This window comes from Emydura macquarii, unplaced genomic scaffold (assembly GCF_026122565.2).
Source record: "Emydura macquarii macquarii isolate MOO-44397 ecotype Brisbane River unplaced genomic scaffold, CSIRO-AGI_Emac_v2 contig_2473, whole genome shotgun sequence".
Taxonomy (NCBI): domain Eukaryota; kingdom Metazoa; phylum Chordata; order Testudines; family Chelidae; genus Emydura; species Emydura macquarii.
In genome coordinates, this window is record NW_027132610.1 from 23,244,411 (window position 1) to 23,272,323 (window position 27,913).

The 27,913-nt window shown below is 42.4% G+C and overlaps 1 protein-coding gene across 6 annotated transcripts in view; it reads left to right on the forward strand.

Moving 5' to 3' along the window:
* ENOX1 (ecto-NOX disulfide-thiol exchanger 1) overlaps positions 1-27,913 on the forward strand; it is a 453,288-nt gene that overhangs the window by 250,212 nt on the left and 175,163 nt on the right. For 4 of the 6 annotated variants that reach the window (XM_067563159.1, XM_067563161.1, XM_067563160.1 and 1 more), the window contains one exon: positions 27,740-27,875. In XM_067563159.1, coding sequence (XP_067419260.1) covers positions 27,866-27,875 — 10 coding nt within the window. In that variant the 5' untranslated portion in view covers positions 27,740-27,865. Of the gene's footprint in view, positions 1-27,547; positions 27,641-27,739; positions 27,876-27,913 lie in introns of those variants that run through there. The other 2 variants (XM_067563165.1, XM_067563163.1) reach the window with 2 other exon arrangements.

Consider the following 27,913-nt stretch of genomic DNA (forward strand, 5'->3'; position numbering starts at 1 on the left):
TACAGGCCGGGGGAGCCACGGACAGGCGGCCCAGGGAAGGTAGTAGGTCTCCAGGACTAAGCTGGGTGAGACCACTCCTTACAGGGTCCCTGGGTCGGGGGCCCAGGGAAGAGGGCGGGACCAGGTCCCCCCCTCCCCCTGCACTCCCCTCCCCGCCGCACCACTGGCACAGCCGCTGAAGCGCAGGATCCACAGGGCAGGACAGGCGCACCCTGCCACACTGGTGTCAGAAGTGGGATTCAGCATGCGCAGCGGCTAGAGAGAGGGAGAAGGAGAGAGGAAAAGAAAAAAAAAAAAAAAAAAACCCCAGGAGGGTGGGGGACTTTTCCTTTCTTCCCCTCCTCACCACAATGGACGACGTGGTAAAGGCACTCAAACAAGCCACGGCGGCCCAGCAGGAGGCCACCCGGGCCCAGATGGCCACCCAGCAAGAATCACTGCGGCTTCAGCAAGAGACTAATCAGTTGTTGATCAGCCAGGCCAACCAGGACCGGGCCCTTTTGCGAGAAGTAGTGGCCCAGCTGAGGACCCTGGCTTCTCAAACCACAGGGCCGGATGGGGCGCGAACACTACGTGCCACCGGCTATCTGCAGAAGATGACTGGGGAGGACGATTTGGAGGCGTACCTCCTTACTTTTGAGCGGGTCGCCGCACGTGAGGCTTGGCCCCAGGCTCAGTGGGCTGGTATTCTCGCCCCCTTCCTGAGTGGAGAAGCCCAGAAGGCCTATTATGACCTACCCGCGGCGGCGGCGGCGGACTATGCCCAGTTAAAAGCAGAAATCCTGGCTCGGTCGGGGGTAACGACAGCCGTGCGGGCCCAGAGGTACCACGACTGGAGATTCCAGGAGGGCAAGGCTCCGCGGTCGCAACTATTTGACCTCGTCCACCTCGCCCAGAAGTGGCTGCAACCAGAGGTCCACCGGCCGGAGAAGGTCCTGGAGATCCTGGTTATCGACCGGTATATGAGGGGGCTGCCGGCCGACCTCCGCGCTTGGGTAGGGCAGAATGACCCCTCATCTTATGACGACTTGGTTGCACTAGTAGAGAGGCAGGTAACGGCCAGGGGTCTCACCCGGCCAGTCGGAGGGGACTTGCCCCGGGTCAGACGACCCGCCCCAGTTCTGGGGGTCCGGACGCCCGAGAACCCGGCAGGGACCAGGTGGAAAGCGAAGGGGACTGAGGGCCCACCGGAGGCCACCAAGGGACGGGTTGATGCGGGCAAGGAGGACAGAGCTAGACCCCCTAGCCCAAAGAACAAAGGGGTGTCTAGAGCCCCCTACCGCTGCTATGCGTGTGGGGAGTGGGGACACATAGCTGCCCAATGTCCCAACACCGAAGAACCCATGCAGTGCAACCTGGGAACCTGGCCGGACTCCTGTAGCCTAATCCACCTCGTAGGGGTTGCCCTAACCCCCCACAGATACACGAGGCCGGTGAAGCTGAACGGAGTCAAGACCCTGGCACTGGTGGATTCTGGGAGTGCCATTACGCTCATCTTGGGAAGATTGGTGAAGCACAGCCAATTAGCACAAGCTAAACGCACGGGGGTGACATGTGTCCATGGGTCCGTAAGCTACTACCCCACCATCCCAGTGAACATTGAAGTTCAGGGGGTGTCACCAGAGTGACAGCAGGAGTGGTCCCTAGGCTCCCATACCCAGTTCTTATAGGAAGAGACTTTCCGGGCTTTGGGACCCTCCTTCCCCCAGAGGGGCCCGGGGGAGGGGAGGAACCTGAAACCCCCGGGCGGGCCCTCCCCTGTGAGGACCACCCCCCGATGTTCTCTGAGATCGCCCAGGATCTATTTCTAGCCCCAGGGAAGGGCCGAAAGACCCGGGCCGAAAGGAGGGCGGCTAAGGCTTTGGGCACAAGAATCCTGGCCCAGGGGCTAAAGCCCGCCATGGTAGGCAGACAGACCCGGGCGACAGCTAGAGAAACAGCCCAGAGCGAAGAAGGCCCTGAAGCGGACACTGAGCCGAGTCGCACAGAACCGGAAGCTGGGGTAGAAACCGGTCCCTTGGAGCTGGGACAACTAGGAACAGTGCGAGAGAACTTCGGTCGAGACCAGGCCGGTGACCCAAGATATGTCAACGCCAGGACAGAAGTGGCCGAGATCGATGGAGTCCCAGTGGAGAGAAGAGCTCGAGGCCCGGGGCCATACTTTCTGGTAAAGGGGGACCTGCTGTATAGGGCCACGGAGATAAGCGGGGAGCGGGTGTTACAGCTCCTGGTGCCACGGAAGCATCAAAATGCCGTGCTGAGCTTAGCCCACAGCCACCTCTTTGGGGGGCACTTGGGTGTAGAAAAGACCCTGGCCCGAATCCTGAGGAGGTTCTTTTGGCCAGGTATACACGAGGAAGTTCGGCGCTATTGTGCCACCTGCCCCGAATGCCAATTACACAGCCCCCAGCCTCATTTGCGGGCCCCTTTAGTGCCCCTACCCATCATTGAAATCCCATTCGAGCGTATTGCTATGGACCTAGTGGGGCCCTTGGAGAAAACAGCCAGGGGGCACCAACACATACTCGTTGTCCTCGATTATGCTACCAGGTATCCAGAAGCCGTTCCCTTGCGGAATACCACTTCTAAAGCGATCGCAACAGAGTTAGTGAAGATTTTCGCCCGGGTGGGGCTGCCCAAAGAGATACTAACGGATCAAGGGACCCCATTTATGTCGAAGCTAATGAAGGACTTGTGCACTCTCCTACGGGTGCGGGCCCTACGGACCTCCGTCTATCACCCCCAGACGGATGGCCTGGTGGAGAGGTTTAATAGGACTCTCAAGGCCATGATCAAGAAGGTGGTGAGCCGAGATGGCAAGGACTGGGATACCCTGTTGCCGTACCTTATGTTCGCCATTCGCGAGGTTCCCCAGGCCTCCACGGGGTTCTCCCCTTTGAACTACTGTACGGGCGTCACCCCCAGGGCATCTTGGACATAGCCAGAGAAACCTGGGAGGAGGAGCCCACCCCGGGAAGGAATGTTATTGATCATGTACTCCAGATGAGGGATCGGATAGCCCGAGTGACCCCCATTGTGCGGGAACATTTAGAGAAAGCCCAGAGGGCCCAACAGGTGCACTATAATCGCCACGCCATGGTTCGACGATTCCAGCCAGGAGACCAGGTGATGATCCTCGTACCTACCGCTGAGAGCAAACTGTTGGCCCAGTGGCAGGGGCCCTATGAGGTGGTCGAGCCTGTGGGAGAGACCAACTATAAAGTACGGCAACCAGGGCGCCGGAAGCAAGAGCAGATCTACCACATTAACTTATTAAAACCATGGAGGGCCCGAGAAGCATGTATGACCTTCACCCAGGAGGTAAGCGCGCCTGAACAAGTGAAGATATCCCCTGATCTAACGCCAAACCAAAAGGCCGAGGCAGCAGAGATGGTAGCCCGGAACCAAGATGTCTTCACGACTAGCCCAGGCCGAACAACGGAGGTCTTTCACCACATCGTCACCAGCCCTGGGGCAAGGGTTACGATGAGACCCTATCAGTACCCGAGGCCAAAAGAAAGGAGATTAAGGCTGAGGTCAAAAAGATGTTGGAGATGGGGGTCATAGAAGAGTCCCATAGTCAGTGGTGTAGCCCAATTGTGCTAGTACCGAAGCCAGACGGCACTATGAGATTCTGCAACGACTTCCGCCGGCTAAACGAGGTATCTCGGTTCGACGCATACCCCATGCCTCGTATAGATGAGCTTGTGGACCAAGTGGGCAAGGCCCGATTTCTGACTACCCTAGATCTGACCAAGGGATACTGGCAAATCCCACTAGCTACAGAGGCAAAGGAAAAGACGGCATTTTCAACACCAGATGGATTGTTCCAGTATACGGTCCTTCCCTTCGGATTACATGGGGCCCCAGCCACCTTCCAGCGCCTAATGGACAAGCTGTTACGCCCTCATGCTGACTATGCCGCTGCGTATCTGGACGACATAGTCATTCATACCCCAGATTGGGAGACACATCTGAGGAAGGTGGAAGGGGTACTGCACACTTTGAGGCGGGCTGGCCTCACCGCAAATCCCGCCAAGTGTGCCATTGGTCTAGCCGAGGCTAGATACCTCGGATACATCGTAGGGCGGGGCACAGTAAGACCCCAGCTCAACAAACTGGAAGCCATCCAGGATTGGCCTCGGCCCAACCGAAAGAAGCAGGTCCGAGCATTTTTAGGGGTGGTAGGGTACTACCGACGGTTCATCCCCCATTTCGCCTCCAGAGCCAGCCCCCTGACGGACCTTATCAAGGCCCGGGGCCCGGACATGGTACGATGGACCGCAGGGGCAGAGGAAGCCTTCGCAGACTTACGGACGGCCCTCTGCAATAACCCCGTACTCCTTGCTCCTGACTTTACAAAGGAATTTATTCTGCAGACCGACGCCTCAGAAGTGGGGCTGGGGGCGGTCCTGTCGCAGATGGTAGGTGACGAAGAACATCCCATTATGTACCTCAGTAGGAAGCTCCTCCCAAGGGAGCAGAGGTATGCAGTAGTGGAGAGGGAGTGCCTCGCCGTCAAGTGGGCTATGGAGGCACTCCGTTACTACCTGCTGGGACGCCACTTTACGCTGGTGACCGATCACGCACCCCTCCAGTGGATGCAGCGGAACAGGGAGAAAAATGCGCGGGTGACCCGGTGGTTCTTGTCCCTCCAACCTTTCCGGTTCACCATACAGCACAGGGCGGGACGTCGCCACGGGAATGCTGATGGTCTGTCCCGGGTCCACTGTCTGACGTCCCAAGTTGCCCAAACCTGGGGGCTTGAGCAGGGGGAGGATGTGTGACAGGGCCAGACCGCAGGGCTATGAAAGGGTACTGGAAGGCATGTATATTAGCCCCAGGCTCCATAAAGCCCTCTTCCCTGGGTAACCCAGCTGGGGCTAATTGAAGACAGTTGGGCCAATTAGGCCACCTGGAGCCTATCAAAGAAGCTGCCCCGGCAGTTAAAAGCCTCCATTTCAGGCAGGCCAAGTAGGCTGAAAGGGAGTTAACAGCCAGAGGAGAGGAGGCAGAGCAGAGCAAAGCAAAGCAAGCAAAGCAGAGCGAAGAGGAGTGAAGTGAAGCAAAGCAGAGCGAAGAGGAGTGAAGTGAAGCAAAGCGGAGCGGAGAGGAGCTGCCCTGCCCTGCCCTGCTGCCACTATAGCTGCAGGGCTTGGGACTATCATCCACGGCCGCTACCATACCGAGACAGAGAGGCTCCAGCCGGGGAAGACACCACAACCCTTCACGCCGGTACGAGGGAGCAGTCTACAGGCCGGGGGAGCCACGGACAGGCGGCCCAGGGAAGGTAGTAGGTCTCCAGGACTAAGCTGGGTGAGACCACTCCTTACAGGGTCCCTGGGTCGGGGGCCCGGGGAAGAGGGCGGGACCAGGTCCCCCCTCCCCCTGCACTCCCCTCCCCGCCGCACCACTGGCACAGCCGCTGAAGCGCAGGATCCACAGGGCAGGACAGGTGCACCCTGCCACAGTATGCTTCAGTCCCTGCCTATTCAATAAAGCACTTAAGCATATGCTGAAGTTTTGCTGTATTGGAATGAACTTAAGAATGTGCTTCAGTGCTTTGCTGAATTGGGGCCATAAAGGTAGATTACCAATGTTTTCCTATAAGAGAAGTCTCTGTGGAATAGATGGGTCCGTACTAGTTGCATTGCTAGATGAGAGACCGGACCTTTCATTATTCTTGTTGCAGTTAAAGTAAGAAATGTCTAAAAAATTCTATTTAAATTGCTCTCTGCTATGTAGTTATGGTAATTTTCACAATATAGATTAATATAATCATTTTATTTGATAGAACTCTTTTGTGGTTAATTTTATGATCTTTATTATACTAAAACAACAACCAAGTGGTTTTTTTTTCAGTTGAATGCGTCTGCTTTTGCTCTGCTATTTAGTCTCAAATTGGGCACCCAAAAATGGAGGCATCCAAAATCACTAGTTACGTTTGCAAATCTTGGCCAGTGATTAGTTCAGGATTGGACTACATCAAGGGAGAAGGTTGGGATGTTTTCCCTCTTTTCTAATTCACTCAGTCTGTCCTTATAATTCTCATGCCTGTGGCTGCTAAACATTTCCAAGAGAGGATCCCGCTGGCTCTCTAAAACATGCTCATACCAGTCCACTGCTTCTTTTAGAATGAAGTGTGCAAGGTGAGCATTGTTCTACATTGTCAATAGACTTGATCTCTATTTTCAGGAACAAAGTATGAATATTTTCAGTAAAAGGCATACGTTTGTTTGCCAAATAGTGCTGCCTTCTTCCTTAGTTGTGGGAAAACATTTTGTTGAAATGGAAAAAAACAAATGAATAGTTTTCCTAGTCTGTGAGAACATACTCCCTGGGGACATGGCGTTTATTACAGGCTAAGGGGGACATTTTTGTGGGAGCCCTTTGTTGAAACATTGGCAGCACATCAGTGGACTAGTTGCCATTACAGATGGAATGCTTTGCAGCACAGATGGGTTCTCAGTATTTGAGGAAGAGGGAAGGTACTTTATGTACACTTGTGTGGGGAGGTGGAAGCGGGGCGGGGGGAGAGAGAGTTGTAGAACCATTCCAAGCATATGGAGTGGTATGGAAGAAGGCTCCTTTTGCACTTAGCAAAGTTTGTTGCACTTGGAGTACAGCAACCTCTCCCCCAGTATCTGGTTGGGAAAGTATAAACATGATGCACAGCAAGTGTCTAAAGTTACTGTAACACTTTAATTGGAGGAAGTAATACAGACGTAATAAAACAAAAGGCATGGCCTGCAACAGCCTGCGTTCCTAAATTTACAACTAACTGTCACATCCCAGGGACTGAAAATTACACCAGAATCAGGGATTTATTATATTAAATGCCAGGACCAGTGCCAAAACAGCACTGCTGGAACAGGGAGCCAGTTACCATTTTAAGATTTGTTGTCTTGTGAATAACTGTGCCTAAAAATAAATATTTCCTGTCAGTGGAAAGCCAGTAATTCCAAGTCTCCAGCAGTGCATAGCATCCATGTCTAACCAGGGTGAGCCTTGTTTGTAATGGCTCCATTCTGATACCATCTTGCCTTCTTCCCTGTCCTTTTCGTCCTCCCCCACACTTCAATTCCAGCTTCATTTTAGGTAGGACTGATGCTGTGCATCACTTGAGAATTTGCAGTCTTGTCTTTCAGGCCATATGAAGTGTTAGTATCTGACCTGATGTTTACTGCTAAAATCTTGATGGAATTATCAAGCTGTCTGGAATGGTTCACAACTGGGAGTGCACCTCAGGGCAGATTGTCAAAAGCAGGGCAGACACCCCAAACTGGTTGTATGTTCTATAATTAGATTTCACCAATCCAGTAACAAATCTGAATGCCTGGATCACGGTAACAGTCTTACTATGGAATCACGGACAGTCCCCTGGGCTGAGTGATAAATAGTCACTTACACCAAAAACCACAAAATATTCAGGTTGTTCCCAGTCCCAAGAGACCAGTCACTTACCTCAGATCAATTTGTACCTTAGATCTCACACCAAAGACAATGCTGGTACAAGACAATCCTGTAGTAAACTAATTAAGGATTGGGAGTTATTTACAAATGAGTTCAGTCTATGGTTCCAAAAGGTGACAGAGACGTAATGATCTGTCAGCATTAAATGTTTTTTAGGGCTAACTGAGGTTGAACTTGGGAATCTCTACTTTTTGTTTCTTAGCTCCAGCCCTTGTAAGAGTCCAAACAGAAGAAAAGTTTTCATGTCAACTGTCTTTATTACCCTCTTCCAGCATTCCAGCTGATGGAATGAGATTATCTACATGTACTTCTCCATAAGTGGATGGGGCAGTCAACAAAGCTTTCTCCTGTAATGGCCCACTTAATTTTGATAGCCCTCCTGGATGGGCTGGGGAACCACTCTTCCCATCTGAGTTCACAATTTCAGAGCTCGCATTTTTACAATTATAAAATAAACTTATATTTTACCTTATAGCATGGACTACAGACATTACAAGATTAATGCATATAGCAATTTGCAAGGATTTTATAGATTCAAAACATGTCCTTACAAGTCTAAAATCTATCTTGAACAATATTCTCATATAAAGGAGTTGGTCTGGTTTCCAGCTATGAATTTATCAGTACTCAGCTGCTTCCAACAGAGTTGGCAAGAACTGGCATATGGTTTACCAGCACCACAGGAATTACAAAGTGGACTAAGATCAGAAAATAACCTGAACTGAAGGTGTGCATGCCACTGGATTTGTGAAATTATTTTTCTATTATTTTTGTTATTGAATATTAACAGTATAAAACTTCTCTATTGTTTCACAAAAAATAAGTGAATATTCATACCTCGACTATGGTACAATTTAAATTGGGAAGTAATTGGACTTGATCTTCTCCTCCCCTCCCTCCCTTCCCCCCCCCCCCCCCCCCGCCTCCCCACACATCAAAAATTTCCACTTAATTTAATTAAACTATTGAAGCACCTCTTGAATGTGAACACTCAATCTGTTTACAATATCAGCAATATCATAGAACCATAAAGATTAGAAATGGAAGGGACCTCAGGAGGTCATCTAGTCCAACCCCCTGCTCAAAGCAGGACCAACCTCAACTAAATCATTCCAACCAGGGCTCTGCCAAGCTGCACCTTAAAAATCTTATAGTCCATTCATTCAACCCATACTTCTGTGACTTGCTGGCAAGAATACTGTGGGAAACCGTATCAAAAGCTTTGCTAAAGTCAAGGAATATCAGTCCACTGCTTTCCCCACATCCACAGAGCCAGTCATCTCATCACAGAAGATAAGCATGTTGGTCAGGTATGACTTGCCCTTGGTGAATCCATGCTGACTCTTCCCAATCACCTTCCCCTCCTACAAGTGCTTTTAAGTGAATTCCTGGAGGACCTGCTCTATGATTTTTCCAGGGACTGAGGTGAGGCTTCAAAGGGCCTCTATTGACAAGACTTCTCTGGGAGGTAAAAATATCAACTTTAATGAAAAGTGTGACTCTGTACTAAGAGTACCTGTGTAAAAGAGGTCACTGGCTCAGAGCCATCTGGATCACTTGGGAAATAGGGAACAAACAAACAAACGTGTTTTAATATGGCTAAATGTAAATGTATACATCTAGGAAGAAAGAATACAAAGGCCATACTTACAGAATGGGGAAACTCTATCCTGGGAAGGATATTGTCACTAAAAAAGATGTGGGGGTCATGGTGGGTAATCAACTGAACATGAGCTCCCAATGTGACTTTGTGACCAAAGAAGTAATGTCATCCAGGGATTCAAAAAAGAGGGTAATCTCAAGTAGTAGAGAGGTATTTTACCTCTATATTAGGTAGCGGTGCCACCACCACTGGAATCCTTCATCGAGTTTTGGTGCCCACAATTCAAGAAAGATGATGATAAATTGGAGAGGGTTCAGAAGAGAGCCATGAGAATTATTGAAGGATTAGAAAACCTGCTTTATAGTTATAGGCTCAAAAAGCACAATCTATTTAGATCAACAAAGAGATGATTACAGTTTATAAGTATTTATGTGGGGAACAAATATTTAATAATAGGCTCGTCAGTCACGCAGAGGAGGTATAACACAATCCCGTGGCTAGAAGTTGAATCTAGACAAATTCAAACTGGAAATAAGACATACATTTTTAACAGTGAGAGTAATTAACCCTTGGAATAATTTACCAAGGGTCATAGTGGAGTCTCCATTACTGACCATTTTTAAATCAAGATTGAATATTTTTCTAAAATATATGCTTTAGGAATTATTTTGTGGAAGATCTATGGCCTGTGTTATAAAACAGGTCAGACCCAATGATCAGAGTGGTCCCTTCTGGCCATGGAATCTATGAATCGATGAAAAATGTCATCTTCTTAAATAACAGACATATTTCATATGAGTATTCAGAGTGATAGCTGCTTACTTTGGTGACAGACATGATGTTTTACTCCTTTTTTACCCCAAAATAACTAGACTGGGTTATATTCTACTTCACACAAAAACTAAATTCCTGTTTGCAAGACCAAATTCTGAGGAAAGACCACTGAGATATAATAAATAGGAAATCCCACAATGGCATTTTTGTATAAACGTTTTCAGAATAATCATAGAGAGCATCTTGTCTGGACTGCCTTCAAGTGTTACCCCCATAATTAATTCCTTCCCAACCATAAAAAAAAGCCTACTATACAAAACATTAAGCAATATTTATGGAGAAACAAATGACAGAGAATTAATCTCTCAAAGAAGTGATTGTCTAAGAAAGACGTGGGGGTTCCCCTCCCCAACTGGAAACTATGTAATTTTGCAGCTTCCCTAAACACAATATGCAAGTAACATCACTTTGGTCCACAATCCCCCCTAAAATGTCATAGAGATACAAATTTATCTCATTTATTTCTAGTAACAACCTATAACATAACTGGGCTTTCTCCCCTTCCCCTATGGCCCAATCTAACCTGGTTGTCTCCAGAACTCTGAGACTTGAGAATGACAAACTATAGCCCGCCTTCCTCTGCTAGCCTGAGTTTAGTGAACCAGCCTTAGAAAATAAATATTTCACATATTGGACAGATGAAGGATTTCACACAATTGCAGATTGCTTCCAAGACAACCAATTCTTGTCACTTGAATGGTTTAAACATAAATGCAATGTTGAAAAGAAAGCTTTTTATGTTTCTTCGTCTCTAAGATTTTATATGTAAAGCATTATCCATCTCCCTTTTGTCCCTTCAACCACTAACAGATACAGAAAAGCTTTTAGCATTAACAAATAATACAAAACAATTTATAACCTGAATCTATTCCTTCTTCCAGTCAAGATGGAATGAAAAATATCAGCCACTTCCCAAGCGTGGAATAAATATTTTGAGATTTGAATTGCTCTGGTTAGTGTCTATAAATCCTCAATATGCAACAAATGTAGCCAAATGTAGTTTTACATTACATATAGATTATGCTTTTCCCCTACTACAATGAATGAAATATGATTGAGTCTTTCCCCAAAATACCCCAAATGCCATCATCCTAAAGTAGTGGGGTTTTTCACTGTTTTGATTTACACAAATCCTTCCTTTGGGCAAAGTTACTTGAGAAGCTAGCAGCAAGCAGGATCCAGTCACACCGGATCTCTAACCATATCATTGACCTTTTCGAATCAACAGGTCATGATAACAGCCGTGGTGCAGATAACACTTGTAGATAGTTTCCTTATGACAAATTTCCAGGCTGTGGCCTTTAAAGCTAGTAGTTGAGCAGACTTTCATTATTTGGCTTTTCTTATTCCTCCCCCATAGAGTTTAGTGTTGTAACTGGCAACTGCACCTCTGCTGGGAAAGCTGTTCTCACCTGTGGAGAGACTCAGCTATCAATCGTGCCTCCACTCCGTGCTCTTTTCCGCAACCAAATCTTGATCCACATCAAGGGTCTGGTGCTAATCTTTTTGTAGAACCTCAATGGGCTGGAGCCTAGCAATCTCAACAACTACCTCTATCTCTTCCGTCTACCAGAACAATTGTGAGCACAAAATGTCTGATGGATTAATGAAATACTTGGTGTCTGGGCTTTCTCAGTGGCAGGCAGGCTTTCATTTGTGTAATCTTTTACCACCACAAATCAGGGTGACCTGAGCCTTCCTGGCTTTAGTGTGCAATGTGAGGTGCATCTCTTTGTGAAGACCTTCCCTTAATACAGTGGCTGCAGACTGGCGACATTTTTTCCAGGGGAAGAATAAATGGATCAGATTCAAGATGCTTAGATAGACTAATGATAAGTGCTTTAAGAATATAGCTGGCTGCTTTGAGTGCAGCCCAGGGAATCAGCCCCTTTACCTTCTTTCTCCTAATTATTGTACAGCTTTTTAGCACTGGCTGGGGATCCTTATTGTATTCAGGGAGGTGGTGAGGATGTGACAGGAAATTCTGAGGGGCAATTGATGTCTGTTCTCTGTGCTGTGTGAGGGTGAATGTGTGCAACTGTTGCTCTGTGTCCAATAAAGTCTCACTTGTGTTAAACTGGCATTGTCTGAGGCTCACGGTTCCTTATTCAACATTGTTCTTTCCATTGCCAGGCTTCCAGATTCTAGTCAGCAAGTCATTGGTTAACTGCCTATCACCCTTTTTTCACTGCTTTTTATTTCCTTCTGTGCTGTAGACAGATTTTTTAGTGTTAAGTACATGAACCCAGAGACATTTTTTTCTGTACCCTACGGTCTTAATAGCAAACAGTCACTCACTCAGCTCCTGCAGAACTTGTTTCTTCCCAGGCCCATGGGCTTCAGGTCCATGCCCTTCCCTTATGCTTTTCAGATTCTATTAACGGCATCCACTTCAAGAAACTATAAATGTTCTTCTGAGAGTTCTGAGATTGGAAATACTATCAGGATTGCTGCTAGTACATGCTTGGGCAATGAAACTGAAGGGGGTAGTTTCATTTTTTAATTTTCATGCACCAACACGGAGATGTTGTGTTTTGAGTTTCCAGCGCTGCAGGGGGAATAGTTCTTAAATATTCTGAGGACATTTCTACTCAGATTGTGTTTTATAGCCACACGCCCCTTTTTATTTTACAAACTGTGAATTTGGGGATGGAGTATTTGTGAATTTAATGCTGATGAAAGAGCCCACACTGACATCTGGAGACTGAGGTTCTTCATGGAACAAGAACAGCATGGTCAGGAGCAGTACAAGCTTTTCCATAAAGCCCTGCCAGCATTTCTCAACCCTGACCTGAAGAGACAACTGTATTAATTCTTTCTTTTGCTGCTCCCCTGAGACGGCCAAAAGGGGTCCCAGTTAGTGCCACTATGTAATCCACTTTTCAGTCATTAGATGGGAACGACTTTCAGTCACTACTCACTAGTTTGTATTAGTGACCCAGAAGTGAGTGATTGCATATCCCAACCAACTTTCCATTTCCAACCATCTGTGATATTATGAAAAGGATTCTGTGTAGTTTTGTTAGAACTAGACAGCAAGACAGAGAAAGAGATGTGACACTATTGTATAAGCTGCAGTTAAAATAAATTACCCACATTTATCTGGGGTACTATCTGAGAAGATATCTGATACTATCTTTAAATTATAATCCCAGTTCAGTTGTGCCACATTCCTAATTTTACCCCAACTGAATCAATCGTCCTGAAATCTCACATATGAGATCTTTCTCTGCAGCAGTGGGGTTATACCCGCAGGCCCTACATAGTGATCCTGAAATCAAAATATATTTTCCAGGACTACCCCTTCACCCACTCTTCCCTGGTGTGCTGAGTTACCATTCTGAATCTAAACATGATTTCCCTTTTTGATAATCACTTTTCTTTCTTAATGCATTTGTTCCTTGTTTAATTGAATATGAGTAACAATGTGATGCAGACTAATATTCTGTATTAACAGGGACACAAAAGGTAATTGTCTGCCTCTTTATTCGGCACTGATGAGGGCTCAGCTAGAATACTTTGTCCAATTTTGGGTGCTATGCTTTAGCAAAAATGTGGATAAACTGGAGAGTCCAGAGGTGAACAACAAAAATGACAAAGGGTTTAGAAAATCTGACTGATGAGGAAAGGTTAAAACTGGGCATGTTTAGTCTTGAGAAAAGAAGACTGAGGGGGACCTAATAACAGTCTTCAAATATGTTAAGGGCTGTGGACAGTAATCAGTTGTTTTTCATGTCCTCAGAAGGCGGGACAAGAAGTAATGGGCTTAGTCTGTAGCAAGGGAGATTTAGGTTAGATATTCCTAACTATAAGGGTAGTTACATTCTAGAATAGGTTTCTAAGGGAGGTTGTGGAATCCACATCATTGGAGGGTTTCTAAGAATAGGCTGGAGAAACACCTGCCAGGAATGGCCTAGGTTTACTGGGTCCTGCCTCAGTGCAGGGGGCTGGACTTGATGACCTCTCACGGTCTCTGCCAATCCTACATTTCTATGATTCTGTGATTTTAATTATTTTAGGCTCTCCCTAAAACAAATTGATCAGAATACAGTTGGATTTAATGCTCAGTGATCTTTCTGTGATAGAGGAAATTAGCCTAATTTTTGGAAGACAAAGGGAGAGATAAGTTGTGAGCTATTGAAATCTTTGTAACTGCACCATTAATGCCTAATAACAATTGGCAGCCATGAAATGCCTTTTTGTATTAGCTAGACCCAGTACTTTGGAGATATGCATAGGTGACAAAAAGTGGTAAAAACTGGAGAAACTGTACCTCTGGGACCGCATAACAGGATCCTTCCTGTGATATGCAAATCATGCTGCCAGGTTGCTATATAAACAATTCATGGGAGAAGCATGAGAGGTAGCAAAATCATGGGATCAATTATAAGAGATAAAATTCATCACTGGGAATAGGAGACATGCATAAAAAATATTTTTGGTTTGCATTTTTTATAAAAAATAATTTAAATATAATTCTACATAATTCTGTTCCCAAAGTGTTTAATTGTATTAAAGAGTACATAACAGATAATATATCACAATTGTTGCAGTTCAGATTAAAACAGCCTATAAATCTAACACATAAGTATAGTTTACTACAGAAAAGTGTTTGTCAATCTGAGCAAGACTTTTATTGGACAGCCATAGCATCATGGAAGATTAGGGATGGAAGGGACCTCATGAGGTCATCTAGTCCAACCCCCTGCTCAAAGCAGGACCAACCCCAACTAAACTCAAAAGTCAAGAGTATCTAGCCCATCAGATTACCTTTTAAATAAAAAGATTACTCCACAAATGTTAATCTGGTTACTTTTCAGACAGAAAATTAGCACAGATTACATTTTTTTAGTATTCTAGGCCATCCTGTGATTCCTGTTCAAAGCATGAACAGTAATACCATGAGAAACATATTCTGCCCTAGATCAATGTGTGGATATCTTGTTAATGTTAATGGGACCTGAGTGCATGGATTTGGTCTGTGTCAATCAGATTGCTTTATTTAATACTATACTAGAAAAGAATTTAAATTACCGTATTTCCCCATGTATAAGATGCACCTTAATTTTGGGGCCCGAAATTTGAAAAAAAAATGTTATTGAACTCAAGTTTTATTCATCATAAATGCAAGTAAAAAAATCTACAACTACTGTATAAGACGCACCCAGTTTTTAGACCCCAAATTTTTCGAAAAAAGATGTGTCTTATACATGGGGAAATACGGTAATCACAGACATCCCCCTCCCCCAATCAAATGTTGTTATTTCACAAATGACATCCAAATTCTCACTGGCACCGTGTTCAAACATATTACTTTTCCATAGCCATCTCCTGTGCCTGTTGTTCAGCTAAAATTTGACCCTCTTCCATTAAGTCAACAGAAGGACTCCCTTTGATTTCAATAGGAGTTGGATCCTGCCCCCAAGCCATGAATAGAAAACTGAGAAGGCAGCACAGAATTATCATGAGACAAAGAAAATATTTTTTGTTTGTGATTTTCTTTTTTTTCTTTTTTCTTTTTTGTCATATAAAAGGAACAGCATGCTAGGTAGAGTGGCTTCAGCATAAATAGATCTTGCATTAAGCAGATGCATCAGATTCTCTTCAATGTTTAATCACTCATAAAAAACAGCATCAGATACTCTTCCACCAGGAACAAAATCTCTTTGTCAGCTGTTGCTAATTTATAGTATAACAACAGAATGGGAAAATAGAAGGATTTGTCTTTTGACATTTTGAATTTGGATCTTATTTCAGCCAACTCTCTGAGTATGCTGCAATTAATGATCGCAGAGGGCAGGCTGTTCTCGGTGTAAGACTTACCTGTTTGTCCCAATTAAGCAAGTCACAGTTACAGTGAACTTGCAGTCACCAGAGACTCACCACTTTAGGTTAGCGGCGCTAGAAAGAATAAAATAGATTCCAGTCCTGATCAGAACAAAGGTCTGGTATCATGGCTTCCAATGCTTCAGAAAAGGTGTTACACTATGCTTATTATGGCGTTTCTTTCTATCTCTTAATTTTGTATGGTGCTCAGATACTATGTTACATTAAAAACTAAATGAACAAGCTCAGAAGATCAGAGTCCCCCACCCACAAGGGAAATTCTTAGTGAAAATCTTTTTAAATAGTGCTATCTGTTTAATTTCCACTCCATCAAGCAGTATCAGATGTTAGGACCTTTCTTGTTGCAGGAGAAATCAGTGATCCAGAGTCTTCGTATATTCTAACTGCGACTGGTTTATTTTATACTGTATCTACGCCCTGGTTCTGAAACAGAGGAAGCTACAAACAGCACAAAAACCAACCCTTCTTTCAGGCATCTCTGCCCACATACCAATGCCCAGTCCCCAAGGAGCAACTCTGCCCCAAGAATTGACACTAGTTAGACAGATGAAGGTAGAGAGCAAACTGCCTTGTGCCAAGTTGCAGCTCCCCCAAAGAAACTCCATCAGAAAAGCAAAACCACCACTTCTACCATGACTGAAATCTTGTTTGCACATCGAGGGGGAAAAAAAATGACAGGACATTGTCACATTGCCATCTGGTGACCACTTCCATAATTATTATTATGATTTGATGTGATTTGATTTCAGTTATAGAATTATAGAATCATAGAATATTAGAGTTGGAAGGGACCTCAGGAGGTCATCTAGTCCAACCCCCTGCTCAAAGCAGGACTAACCTCAACTATATCAAAGTTCGGTGCTTTGTAATGTAGCAAGACAGAAATATGGACAATCTCTGCAGTGAGAATTTATAATTTAAAAGACAGACATGGGTAAGACAAGCGTAATGAAGGTTTCTGCAAAAATTAGTATTTTGACTAAACACCAACATCAACTGGAAGATATATATTAAATATAATCGTGACATTAATACAAGCTTAAGGTTGCCCAATTTAGCGCTCAGAAGTCAGAATTGCACAAGTTAATATGGAATGCATATCTCTGACTCTACCCCCTGATCATATGTATTAAGATAAAGTTTAATTGTGTGATTACCTATTATTTCCCAGACTGCACAATACAATTAGGTGTTCTAGATTTTGATTTTTACTAATTTTTGTCATTTGTTTTGTTATAATTTTTTACCAGAAATCAATTGTTTTATTAAGAAATGATAGAGTTAAAAGTTAAAAAACCCATAAGCATTACTAAAAAATAAACTTCAGATAGAATGAACAGGATGAGATACAAGCTGTAATTTACAGCCAACAGTGTGAATTTCATTGAAGTTGTTTAAAGGAAACTTGCAATTTCCCCACTTATTTCAAGTGTTCCTTGGAAAATTATGATCATTGTCTTTTTTGTTGTTGGTTACATTGAAAACTGCCATCTCTTAATATAATACAGCACAGGGTGATATACAGGTGTAGATCAGGGGGCCATTGTGTTAGGCATGGTGCATACATATAGTATAATCTATATATATATATAGACTATAGTATATAGAAAAGGCTGACAAACAGTGGGTGAAAGGATTATTATCCTATTTTTCAGATGGGGAACTGAAGTGCAGAGAGATTAAATGATTTGCTCGAGGTCACTCAGGAATTTTATGGCTCAGCTGGGAATGGAACCCAAATCTCTGGATGGGGTTTTAGTCCGGTGCCTTATCCACAGGAGCATCTTTCCCTTTCGTTGTGAAGATGAATACAAGGCCATTATTGGTTTCATGCAAACTGCAGTTCCAGTTAGCACAGAATATTTTTAGTGATAGCAAAAGCCTGTTATGTCATCAATTCTCTCCTACTCCAAGAAATAGTGACAGAATAAGAGAGGTGGACTGTCCAAACCACTCTACTTGCTGCTCTTCCATTTTCACTTCCCTTGATCCAAAGCCCTGTCTCAGAACAGTCCTGTGCTGTAGGTCAAGAGGAGTTTGGGGAAAAAGCTGCACCCCACAGTCTCCTTCCAGATTGCATCATTTATTTCATATGCATATTCATAGACTGAAATCAGAATTTGGTCCCAGGAGGGCACTGGTAAAGAAGTTTGTTAGATGACAATATAAATGAACAAGTCAAAAACTATGAAAGTTACCATATTCGTAGCTACAGGCCAAATGCTTTATTCATAATATTGTAGTGGCATTATTAACAGTATGTTTGTTTAAAAAGTAACTAATATACTGTTTGTGACCCTCATAATACATGTGTTAAGCAGAGTGTGCTGCTGGTTTACACTGGTTACATTCTGCTTTGTTTTCTTCCAGGCACATTTCCGTTGATTTTTATTGCCATACCAAATGCTATTTATGAATATGGGTAACTAATTGACCGAAGTTTCCCACAGTTCCTTCAAGACTGGTCACTCACCCTTCACGAGTAAAGGTTCTTAGGAAACTTTTGGCCTCACTGTGGATTCCAGGTTTTTCTGGTTGTATAGTGAAGACTGGAAATACTGTATTACATTGAAGTAAAAAAATAATTTGTGTTATTGTTGTTATTACAAAATATTTATATAGTGCAGTAAATTAACACTGTACTTTAGTAAAGTAGCTACAAACTGCCCTGAAGAGTATATAACTCTAATAAGACAAACAAAGACACAAGACAGTACTTTGGGAAAGGGAGAGGATTATTAGTGAAGTGAAGGAAGGTAATTGCTTGAAGTGGAAGGGTTGTTGTTATCACTAATACTTTTTATATTACAATAGTGTCTAAAGATTCCAAATGAAATTTTTTGTGCTGGGTGCAGTACAAACATGTTGTGAGAGGCCATCCTTCCCCAATGAGCTTGTAGTCTAACTAGATGAGACAGACAAATGACAGGGAGGTGAAGTGACTTGCCCAAGTTCAGACAGCAGGTCTGTGCTAGAGCTGTGATCAGACTCCTAATCCAGTGTGCTTTCTGCTGGAAATATTTGGATGAGAGAAGGGCTTGTGGTGGGTTAGGACAGGGAAAGTACCTTAGATGTGAACTCAGGAAGCCAAAAGCATACAAAAAAGAAAACTGGAAAAATGAGAGGGATGGAAGGCATGCAGGGAAGGGGTGAAATGGGGGCAAGGGATATAAAATCAGTGAGATTACATAGGGCTTTATAGGTGAGGACAAGGAGCTTGAATGGGATGTGACAAGTGTCAATGGATAGGTTAATAGAGGGAGCGACATAGCTGAGTGGAAAACACTCAGAACTTTTCTTTTAATGGATTTTATCACCAGAAATCTTGACTTAAAAAATCTCCTCACGTCTCTTTTAGCAGGCTTTGTACAGAGAATAAGTGATGCTGTCGCATAAAGTTTGTATTGATCTGAGTCTGGGATGGTTGCACTGCTCAGTGACAAAGGCACAAATGAGTTATCCAGATTGTCCCAAATAAGAACCAAAATATCACATGAAACCTTCATGTATTTCTGTGTATGCCACAGATTTTAGAGGGGAAAAAAAGTATTTTAGAAATTTTAAAAGAATTTGATTCTCATTTTTTTCTGTCATTCCCCAACCCTGTCTGTAAAGCCAGGCTGCCTTAGATCTAGGAGTTCAATTATACAGGACTCAGAGGCAGAGAGAAATGATAATGAATACATTTTAGAAGCCTCTAAAAATTACTTAAATTAGCTTTTTCATACACACTGTCGCTGTGTGAAGCTCAGCTATCTCCTCATTTTCCAGGACTAGAAACAAGCACTGTGTGTCCACAGCTAGAATCTCTCTTTTTCAATGGTGTTAAAACTCCCGTTTCTAGTCCTGACAGATTGTGAGATACTGGGTTATAAATTTGTCACAAGAGCAGGACTGACTATAGCCAGTTACTCATCACTCCAGTTAAATTTTTAGGTGTTGGGTGTGGGAGGATTTCACACAACACCAGGCTGAACAGGGAGGGACAGAAACATTCTGTGGCAGGTTGAGTTTTTAAAAAGCTGGTGTCTGAAGCTTTTCGAAATAGCTGTGGTAAGAACGGATTAATGGGCAGGATGTGGTAAAGTGAGTGAAGGCACATGATAAATGCAATTTATTACATAGGAATCCCCACAACTATATATATATATTCTATGTAATAAATATATATATAGTGTAATATTGTATAATATATATTATATATAATGTGTATAGAAAATATATGTTGCTTTTTGTATTATGTGGCATGGGTGAAGAGTCTAAACTCAGATTATCAATACAATTCAGTCTTCCAAAGGAAGTGGTGAAAGTCCTGTTGCTTGAGATATCCCAAGCCAAACTAGAAATATACTCGGCTGTAGAGAACATTGACCTAGATCATCCCCTCCAACAGAAAGCCCTGTGAGAAGAGGCTGTGGCGAGGAGATTTCCATCTCCATGAGGTTCCCTTCACAGAGATTCCCTCTCCCCATGTTATCCTGTCAGATAGTGCTGTTATCTCTTCCCACAAGCCTGGTAGATTCCCAGCAAGCCAGCACAATCCATTTGGAGGCCCTGTGTCTCCAAGCTGCCTCTGCCACCACCATTGCTCCCAAAGCAGTGAAACCAGGCTACCAGGGCCTCCCTTGGGCACTGTGTTTCCTAGATTACTTCTGCATGTTGCAGGCCGTGGTCTGCGCAGGAAGGATAATACAGTCCTGGGCTGTATTTTTTTTTCTGACAAATTTCTATGAAGCTGTAGCAAGGCCTCCTCAAGGTCTGACGTGGGAGGAAGGTATCTTGATGGCAGCTGAGTCGCCTTTCCATATAAAGAAGGGAGATATGCATCTGAAGGCTCCTGTTTTTGCATGGATCTAAGGAGAACAGTCTAGCTCAGTGGCAGTGGACTGGACTAGATGACCTGCTAGGCCTTTTCTTTGTAATATTTCTATGTTTCTGTGCTATGTGGAGAAGTTAAGTTTCCACCACCTATTTTCTCACTTACTTTCTTATTTGAGAGTGAGAGCATTGATGTAACAAAGAATTTTCCCCCCAACATGTCTATTGTATAGAAGGCTCTACTCCTACACAATACAGTCATTTTCATTAATATATTTTATTTCTCCGCTGCAAGACAGGGTGCTCTATGTGCTTCCTTTATTGTTTGAAATATTTATTTGAGGAACAGCATGTTGGTAAAAAGCATTTTGAGGGCCTCAGATGAAAAGCAGCATTATATTATGTTTAAAATATTATCATTATAATATGATTAGGAGATTTCAGAAGCCTCACATGTGTATGTCTATAGATATTTACATCTGAAGGCTTAAAAAATTGCAATATGAAATGGTATAATATATTCAGTAAGCATTCTTCCTCTGAAATGGAAGGCAAGCAATTCACAATTTAAAATCAGCTCCTAGACAAGTAGAAAAACAGAGACCATAAATAACACTTTGTGTTTGAGCAATATCCAAGTTTGCTTTTTATCATTAGTACACTGCATTGTTAGCCTGCAAACTTGCTTTTTCCAGATAATTTTAGTACTGCATAGTCTTTTGTTATCCCTAAGCTGGACTTCTATAATGTCTTGCTTAATGTGTCTCCAGAATCTGTTGTTTATACACTTCAGTATATTCAGGCTGCAGCTGCTAGGGTTGTCACAAAAGAACATGCACATTTGTAACCTGTTAAGACCTTACATTGGTTGCCTGTGAAGTTCTGGATTTGATTTAAAAAAATGTTCCTGAATGACTTTTAAAACAACATTAAAAGGGAACACCTATTTATCTCACAGACCTTTGTTTTATTTTTACACTCCTGAAATCTTCCTGTGTTCTACTTTCTGGAGGAAATCTGGCCTATGTGTGTTCCAGATATTATCTTCAAAAACTGCTGAGGCAAAGTGTTTAGTAATGCAGCATCCTGAAGGACCAGTTCTTCCAGAAGATATGTTGTGTGCAAATTGGCTTTGTTAGATTTAAGAGTAAACTGAAATTATGTTGTGACTTTCTCAAAGTTATCTTAGGTCTATTGATATAATTATGATTTGTTGTTTGATTACAGTGCTGTAAAAGCTCATGTGTAAATATGCAAAAACATATATGTATGCAAAGATGTATATACAAGATGTAAAGAGAAGTGTTGTAATAAAGCATCTTTTAATTTATGAGTTTTTATAGGACTACAGAATTTTCCAGTGGCAGAGTCTAGAGTGAGTAATGGTATCGTAATTCATTCCAAATGATTGAAAATCAAAAAAATAATTTCATTTGTCATCATTTCAATTCTATAAATATACCTACACGATATATTGTGTATATAAGTTTGCCTTTCCCTGCCATTTCCTGAAGACTGATATTCTTACGCACCTGCCAATTTCTATAACTGATTCTACTCCACTCAACCTCAAAAAAGCGAGAGTCCTGTGGCACCTTAAAGACTAACAAATTTATGTGGGCATAAGCTTTCGTGGGCAGAAACCCACTTCGTTGGTTGCATGAACATCTTCTGACGAAGTGGGTTTCTGCCCACAAAAGCTTATGCCCACATAAATTTGTTAGTCTTTAAGGTGCCACAGAATTCTTGCTGTTTTGCTAAAAACAGACTAACATGGTTACCCCTCTGAACCTCAAAAAAGTTCATCTCCTTATTGGCTTATAGTCTGAAGACTGGATCTTTCATAATAGGCAAAGTTTGGTTACCCAAACATTGTTATAAAATCCAGATTTTTAGGTATTCATCATCCACCAAATTTCTAAAAGAGTTTTTTGTAGGGTGTATGGTTGCTGGTGAGATCTACAACCTATCCTAGCAGATGATCCGTCTCTCGCTCAGGCAGTGGGCGACAGACCCATCCTGGCTTACAGACAGCCCTCCCAACCTGAAGCAAATACTCACCAGCAACCACACACCCTACAAAAAAATCCAACCCCGGAACCTATCCCTGCAACAAACCCCGTTGTCACACACATCTGCCCACACATTGACTCTAGTGACAACATCACTGGTCCTAACCACATCAATCACACCACAAGGGGCTCATTCACCTGTACATCCACTAATGTTATATATGCCATCATGTGCCAGCGATGCCCCTCTGCCATGTACATTGGCCAAACTGGACTGTCACTACGCAAAAAGATAAATGGACACAAATCAGACATAAAAAATAATAACATCCATAAACCAGTGGGAGAACACTTTAATCTCCCAGGGCACACTGTCACGGACCTGAAAGTTGCTGTCAAAAACACTCCAAAAACAGACTTCAAAGAGAAACTGCTGAGTTAGACATGGTCTGCAGACTTGACACATTCAAACTGGGTTTAAACAGAGATTTGGAATGGCTCTCTCATTACAAGAGGTAAATTGCTTTGTTCATCCATTCTCACCTCCTACTCAATGACTGTCATTAGACCTCAAGTACCTGGCTTTCATCCACCTCCCCCATTGTTCTCTATGCACTTGTATATGTATATGATGATTCTATGTTTCTCATTTCTACCTCTGCACCTGACGAAGTGAGCTGAGCCTCACGAAAGCTTATGCCTGCTCAAATTAAATTTGTTAGTCTTTAAAGTGCCACAGAACTCTCGTTGTTTAGGCCTTATAAAGAATCCCATCATTCCGTCCACCTTTTGCCTTTTAATCCCACCTGATTGTGGTGGCTGCCGCCTTGAGAATTGTTAGAATCAGCATCTGTGACGTTTATTATCTGAAAGCTTCTAATCCTTTTGATAAAGTTGATATAATCAATCTCTTCCTTGAGGCATGTGGTGATCACAGAAATTATGGAGAGGTGAAGGGACTTGCCCAGAGTCACAGCACGTCAGTGGCAGCCTTCTCTTGACTACCCAGTTCAATCCTCACTGCCTTTTAAATTGCTGATCTCTTTGGTTGACCATTTGACTGGGCATTCTGCTAAGGTTTTTGACAGTAGGGAGTTCAATTTGCTTTGTTGTGTTGCAATTCAATTGTCTGGGCTGTTACAGATATCTAAAGGGTAGGGTTTTAATTTAGCAATCTGCTGTGTTATTGAATTAGTTTTATATTGTGTTAATCTCTTTGTCTCATGGCATTCATTGCCTGTGATAATTGATGTACAATATATAACCAAGTTCTATATTCACTTGGGTAACTGCCTTTAATTGCCTGGTATAAAATATGCGTGCTAAATACAATCTGCTATGACTGAGAAGCTCTTATTGGCATGGACTTGAGGGAGCTTTATCTTCCTGACAGCCTGTCTGAGAAAAGTCTCAAAGTCTCCCACAACCGACCATGTTAGGATGGAGAATGGATATTTGCTGTGTGACTACAAAAGGAGAGATTGCTGTAACTGTTCTGTGGTGTATTTAGAGTTCTGTTTGTGTTTACTGCATTGGGCATTAACATGATGTTAATTGGAAACCCCATCAAAATAAAATTAAAAAAAAAAACAAAAAAAACCCCCAGAAGGCTTTCTTTAATTTTCTCCTCTGTATTATTTTTAGAGCTAGATTCAGCTCAGTGGAGCTACTCTCCTGAGTAAAGTTATTCATCTGCATGAGTATTTGCAGAACCTGAACCTTTATTTTGTATGCCTTCATGTTACTGATTTTTAAAGTAAGATTAGTTGCTTTAAAATCATGGGCCAGCTCCTCATCTGAAGAAATAGGCTTCACTCCCCAGGAACTCAATGGAACTATGCTGGTTTACATCATCTGAGGTTCTGTCCCCGTATCGTCTTAAACAAATTTCCTTACTTATCAGTAACACCTTTTATTATTAAAAGGGGAAGGATTTTTAAAATTGAATATACTTTTCATCCTTTATACCTGTTTGCTTCTTGCATTGCATACAGTGTGGACAAAGAAAACAAAATAGTCAGCTTCATTTTTGTGGTTTCTGTGACTTTCTAGCTCTGGTGCAGAGCAGTTCTGCAATGTTTGGGTGGCAAAAACTGCAGGGAAATATTTAAATCTACACAAAATATTTTATTAAAAAATGAAACTCTTATTGTTATGATTTGAAAAAAATTTTTTTTTTTTACTCAACCTGAATATTGAGTCTACACTGCATGTTGAGAATCTCTTTAAGATTATTTTATGCAATGTAGTTTTGCATAATGTTAATACATTTTCTCCTATAAAGATTCTGTATTGAGAAAAGACAGATCAATATCTGGCGTTGTAGCAGCACCATTCTCATTGCTGTAGCTGTAGTTTTGTCAGTGTTGCCATTATATGTCAATTTCTGGGTGGAGTTTCTTTCAGGATTTTTAGAATTAGTAGTTTCTAATTTCAGAGTCCTGTAGTTCCAGTCCTGTGATTCTCTTTTTTGTCTGTCGCCAGTTTTATGTACATCAGTCTGCAGAATGCTCAGCAAGGAACGTAGGTGCACAGATTTGTTATTCAGCTTTGTTCCACTGATAAAATAGCCCACAGCAACTTTTGGTTTGAGGAGATCAGTTCAGCTTCAGGCTTTGGCTCACCTTGTGACTTTTTGTCAATCAGCCTGCCCTGCGGCCATTTTCCTCTGATGGTCTATAGTTCAGCTGGTCAGAGAGAAAGTAGAGCAGCCCAGAGCTACCTGGGAGAACCTATGGGCACTTTAAAACCAGGAGTTCCCCAGCTTCATGATCAGAATGACACGGAACAATAAGTGAATCACAAATATTTTCATGAATTAACCCAGTGAATTTCCTTTCCTGTTATTTATGCAATTATATTATTCATTTTCTGCAAATATTTGGACAACTCATGGTTTCTTCAAGAAAATGTTCATAAACCCCCAGAGTTTCAGATGTTTTAGCATGAGTGGTGATTTGCCACTCATCACTCCCCTGTACTTATTCTCTTATTTGAAATTTCTCTCATCCAGTCAAGAAGCAAAAGCAATGCCAAGTGAGTTAGCTGACCAGCAGTGCATCCCAATAACACATGGTAAAAGACTATGTCAAAACAAATAGTTTGCAAGGTGCCAATAGGGTGAAATTTGTTTGCTTAAAGTTTCCAACATATACTTGTGAATAGTAACACGTGCAGAAATCAGGACTGAATTGTGAATGATTAATAAAGAGGAAAGAGGAATATACTGAATGTCACATAATTTATCGATGACAAATATTTCGACCAGCTCTAACCTTGAAATGGATTTTAGTGTCCAGAAATGTGTAGTCTGAGCCAATGGAGATGCTAAATATGGCTTTAAAGAGCTGCACATTAGGTACCCACTTTTAAAAATCTCAATCATGTAGCTTGCTTGACTGAAGTCACACTCTGTTTAGAGAATCATGTGACCTTGGGTCAAGATTTTTTGACAAGTCGTGGCTGTACTTAAAAAGTCAGTTGTATCATAGCTCAGTAAAGAAATGACATAGCAAAGTCAAATACTGAAATATGATAAATATTGAGGTTTTAAGTAGATCCAGTGTATCAGAACAAAATATGGTTTCACCTAGTAACAGTGGACGTTCGTAAGTTACAAAATACTATAAAAGTAAAATGGTAACTGGCTTATTTTCACTTGTCTGGCTTTTAAGGTGATCACCTTTATATGTCATGAGTTGTAACTGTAGCTCCATGGCTCTGTATTACATATGGCAGGGAGGATGTTTGTACAACCATGTTCACCTTTCTGGCTTATATTATATTCACATAATATTTGAAGATAAAAGTGCGGGGAGAATTAAGCTAAAATATAATTTAATCACTTTTATTATATCTTTTCTGAAGATGAAATATTTAGGTTTACAAACTGGCAACAACACACTTAACATCTATTAAATAATTTTCATAAAGAATATTTAACATAAATGATCTTAGCTCCAAACTATCAAAACACACCTATAAAATTTTACTCAAGCCCACATTTACACTTACCTGTGTTTGGTGGTTTGCATAAACATTTTGTCTATGCAATTAGTCTTTAGCACAAATTTGAAGTTTGCACATTCAAATTCTCTACATGCATTTTTGGATTCGGTTTTGAAAAATTTATCCTTGAAGCCTCCTCTTGCTTCCAGTAAAATTACTTCCAAAACTCCAGCTGACTTCTGTGATGAAAGACTGGGGACTTAAGTTCTGAGCCAGCCAAGCACAATTAAATCAATGGGAATTTTTCCATTGACTTCAATGAGCTTTGGATCAAGCCTTTAGTGCTCTTACACAGCAGTGAGGCAATCATGATAGATTGTAAAGGCTCCAAAGAACCCACTGCAGTATGTTACATAACTAATGCATAAAGGGCCTAAAATAGGCGTAGATATGTGTATATCTCAACCAAAATAAGTATTTGCTCTTTACTGTTAGAATTTGGAAGTGTTTTGTAATTGAAGTTGTCAATTCTCAGTTTGGTTACATCCTTTTTTTTTTTTCCCTTCAAATCCTTTTAACTATCAGAAGTACACAGACACAATGAGAGTCACAGACAAAAGAATTACCTTTATGCAAAATTCACGTTGCAACAGAAACCTGACAAAAGCAAAGACATCTCAGATGGAGGCTGATGTGCCCCCTTTGCTTCATGCTGGTGCCCCTTTGTGGAGTCAGGATACTGTGTTAGTTAAAGACAGCGTGTCTTCTTTAACATTGCAAGCTTTCCCAGTTTGTGTTCCATTCTTAAAGTCACTCCTTCGTCTGGGAATATATTTAACAGGCAACTGGTTCCTCGAACCTCACAACATCAATTAATTTTTAACTTTTTAAAAAATTCATATGTAGCCTCATGTGTGTCCTTTCAGTTGATGCCTGCATGCGGAGGTGGCTGTGCAGGTACTGATAAAACCTAATTTGTGAAGGCTTTTTGGCCAGACACATCCATTTATTCAGTCAGCAAGAATGCAGGTTAGTTGAAGCTCCTTCACTAATACTTGATGAAGGTGTATAACTGAACTGGATTTGGAGATCCAACTGTGAGTAGGTAGGAACTTTGTATAGATTTGTATAGTCAGTGCATGTTGTTTTGCAATGAGATTTTAAAAGCAGCATTTAATGTCTGTTTACTTGTGTTTTCTTGCAGCACCTAATGAACTTTGTGTAGACTCTGCATTCATTGACAAACAGACTCTCCCATAGCAAGATGTCATTAATACAGTAGTGGATACATTCCTACTTGAATCAGCGACAAAAGGAACCGGTTTAAACAATGGCTGCAGGTAAATATCTGTACTCTGCAGTGGCCACCAAAATATTG